Source organism: Aplysia californica, unplaced genomic scaffold, assembly GCF_000002075.1.
Source record: "Aplysia californica isolate F4 #8 unplaced genomic scaffold, AplCal3.0 scaffold02189, whole genome shotgun sequence".
NCBI classification, from domain to species: Eukaryota; Metazoa; Mollusca; class Gastropoda; order Aplysiida; family Aplysiidae; genus Aplysia; species Aplysia californica.
This window is the reverse complement of record NW_004799459.1, coordinates 10,355-13,711: the sequence shown is the minus strand read 5'-3', so window position 1 is coordinate 13,711 and position 3,357 is coordinate 10,355. Positions and strand designations below refer to the sequence as shown.

General features: G+C 38.5%; 1 protein-coding gene across 1 annotated transcript; it reads left to right on the top strand.

Annotated features, from left to right (window-relative positions):
- Nucleotides 1-161: 161 nt before the first annotated feature.
- On the top strand, nt 162-1,588 carry LOC106014079 (the record flags this gene model as incomplete). The annotated part of the gene is given in 1 exon segment (XM_013091118.2): nt 162-1,588. A coding segment is annotated over 1 exon segment (163 nt), but the record flags the coding sequence as incomplete, so codon positions are not given.
- Between the last annotated feature and the right edge of the window lie 1,769 nt (nt 1,589-3,357).

Sequence of the window (3,357 nt, the reverse complement as noted above, 5' to 3'; positions counted from 1 at the left end):
TCACATACAACAAACTCTTCAAATTCAAACAGTATATCAACAGAAATTTTGTTCAGGTATTCATTAGTTTACCTTTTTTCTTCTGTTTTATTGTCAGTTGATTTGACCAAACCCAATAACAGGCATAGTACGGCTATACCAAAGCTCAGTTATTCTTTCCTCAGACTGCTAGAACTGATGAAACAGTTTCGGGAGGTGTGGACTCAAAGAGCCAATCCAGACCTGGGCCTGTCTGATTCAGTACAAAGGCTACGCAGCCTGTTCAAGGTGCTCCTGCCTAACACTGACCATTCAAGTCTCCTGAACTCTGAGGCTGACCACTGATGGGTCGGACAAAAACTTTTTCAATTGTGGATGACAACAATGAAAAGAAACGCTGGGAAGGTCAATCCGTGTTGACTTTGTCACTGCATGCAGCCTGAAATCACCACTTACTTGTCTGTTTTATGGGTATATGTGAAATTTTATATTTTTTGTCATGCTTTTGATGTGAGGCTGTGCAGCTATTGCTTCATACTTTCTGTCTTTGTACGGAGGCTGCTGGCAGAAAATGGGAGCTGTTCACTGCTCGATTAGTGGGAAGTCGTTGAAACAAATCTGGGTGTTTTTGAATGAAGTCATTAGCAAAAAGTCTGGTTGTTTTTTATTGAAGTCATTAATGAAAAATCTGGGTGTTTTTGATTGAACAGTTTTAACAAATGATGTGCCTACATATGACTGCTGGTTGTGACAGCATACCACTACTGTTGATAATGTTATTTCGCTTGTTTTTTGTTGGACTTGGAAGGACGCGTGTGGGAGGGGGGCTGGCTAGAGGTGTTGGCATGGTGTTATGTTCATGCTGTTTCACCACGCGGTACCAAGGAGGTACTGTCAAAAGATGATGGATGTGTTGGAGGAATACCACTAGCATTTGTAGAACATTTTGGATTGTGTGCAGTTTGTAAAGTAGTTGTTGGCTTATCAAGTATCAAATAGACTGAGTATTTTACAGCTATATTGTCAGCTCTCTAAATTCCTTTAAAGTATGTCTGTTTTGTAACAGAATATTTGACAGTCTGTGAAATAGAAAGAGTGAATGGTTGGCAAGCGTTCTAGTGTGGTTTGCTCCTCCTTTCCTATCAAATATCTATCGTCTTTATCGCTTCTCATTCTTTTCCTTGCATGTTACTCTAATAATACCTTTGTTTGACACTTATGTGACCTATTTGTGTCGCAAGTGCAGTAAAACTCTTTCTAAATCTAAAACAGAAAGCACAAAGCAAAGTATCATGTTTGGAAGAGCTGTCAGGGATAATTGTGGGTGAACTTTTTTGTCGTTGTTGAATATGTTTTTGTTATACTCATATGACTGTATCATATGAAGTCTGAAATTGTGTTTTATGTGTCAGGTCTGATTTACTTACTGTGACAACCTGGTACTGTTTCACGTTCTTCTGTCCAGCTGTATTCTGTGCACCCATGAAGCTTTGTCAGACTGAAGAATAGATATTTTTCAAATCTCTGCACTAGCGTTTTTAAGCGTAGTGTGATTGAAGATTTTAAGGCTCCCAACACCATGGGTGTCCTTCCTTTAAAAAAGAAGAAATTATTGTGATAGCGGTATGAAATTTATAATGAAGGTTAGCTTGTTGCAGTAGTCGTTACAAACAACAGTTCTTTATACGCATCTGTGTTGCCCAAGGACTTTAAAACGAAATGATCGGGCAATTATTTTTTTTATCAGCTTGGAAAAAAATCAGTGCCGTGTTTATTTCTTTTAGACCCTGCTTACTTAAGACATTCATGTCTAACTTGGAAAACAAATACTCCTAATCACTAGCTAGATCAGTTCTTTTTCAGCTTTAAGTCTTTGAGGATGTAGTGAACACATATATGTCCAATCAGGAGCAGACCAAAGGCAATGTTGTGACATATTTCAAATTTGAGACACAAATTGGGAACACAAATTTAGATATTTCATAGTACGGATGTTGTTGCCTGATTTTTTTGTTTCGGATAATGAAATACGAATTGAAAAAATTTGTATGAATAATGAAGAGCCCAAAAACAATGTGTGCTCAATCTTTGTTGATTTGAATGACCAGAATGTGGGTTTTCTACGAGTTAGAAGAAAAGTGAATACCTATTAGGTTATTAATCTGCTTATTGGAAGCAAATTCCGTAACAGTAATATACCACTGTTAGATGATCTGTGCAATGTGTGCTTTATACTTAATATGAAATTTGCTTTCAGATTCTTTTTTCTGATTTAATATTGTTATAGTATGTGTTCTCTTAGCTCAATGCTTGTCAACCAATATTAAATCGGTGCCCACTTTTGCCGCTATAAAAAGGCTAAAATTTCCTTACCACCCACCAACATGTATTTCCAAGCACAGCATAAAATAATATGTGTCGCGATGCAGTGGAATCAGGCGCTCGTCTATTTTTGGGTATATGGAGTTAATGTTATCACCTTAAAGCTTGTTTACTTGTCTTGCTTTTGGTGCAAAAGTACCCATCTATCTTCAACAGAAATGGTTATATTTGCAAATAAAGGAGGTGGAGGTCGCCTTGTTTCAGAGGTAAAGTTAGTGAGAAAATGGCTGCCAAACTTTGGTGACTTCCCAAGATTTAGAGTCCTTGGAAACTGTAGATTTACATTTTTCTTTGCCTTTAATCAAAGTTCTCCAGTAAAATCCACATAGCAGTGTGTTTTTATAATAGACATGAAAGGTGAGTCCAAAAAAAATTTCAACAAAAATTGCAAACGGGAAGAAAAATGCCGGTTTCTTCGATTTCATTATTTTGCCGAGGGCCTGATTTCACCATGATGCCTCACATGCATGTCAGCAAGGGTGATTCCCACCACCCATCAAAATTTTCAAATTCTCCCCCCGGGGCGGTACCACTGACTGAAGTGTCTTTAGGTACCACTGACTGAAGTGTCTTTAGGCCATTTCCAAAGGGGGGACATTAACTTGTTCTTATGCACAGTAGAACAGTAGAAATGTAAATGAGCTGATTCAACAATGTCATGCTCATAACTGTGCCTGCACTGCAACAGGGAACTGCTGCTTTTTCTTTTCTAATCCTTACTATCGTCATTTTTCCTCTACTTCTTTTGTATATTTATCACACTTTTGTGACCCGCTATTTCCGGGGTGCCTTGATAGTCGAAGCAGACCTTGTGCTGCTGAAGCTAGAGAGGTGAGCAGAGTAAGCCTGATTCCTTGTGAAGACTTCTCTGTTGACATCCACCCCTTGGTGCTCATATGACCATATGCCGTTGCGAGCGCCGTAAAACCTCTACTATAACTAAACACTAGTGGGAAAAATGGCCCAGGTTGGCAAGCACTGTTGTAGCTTTTTGAC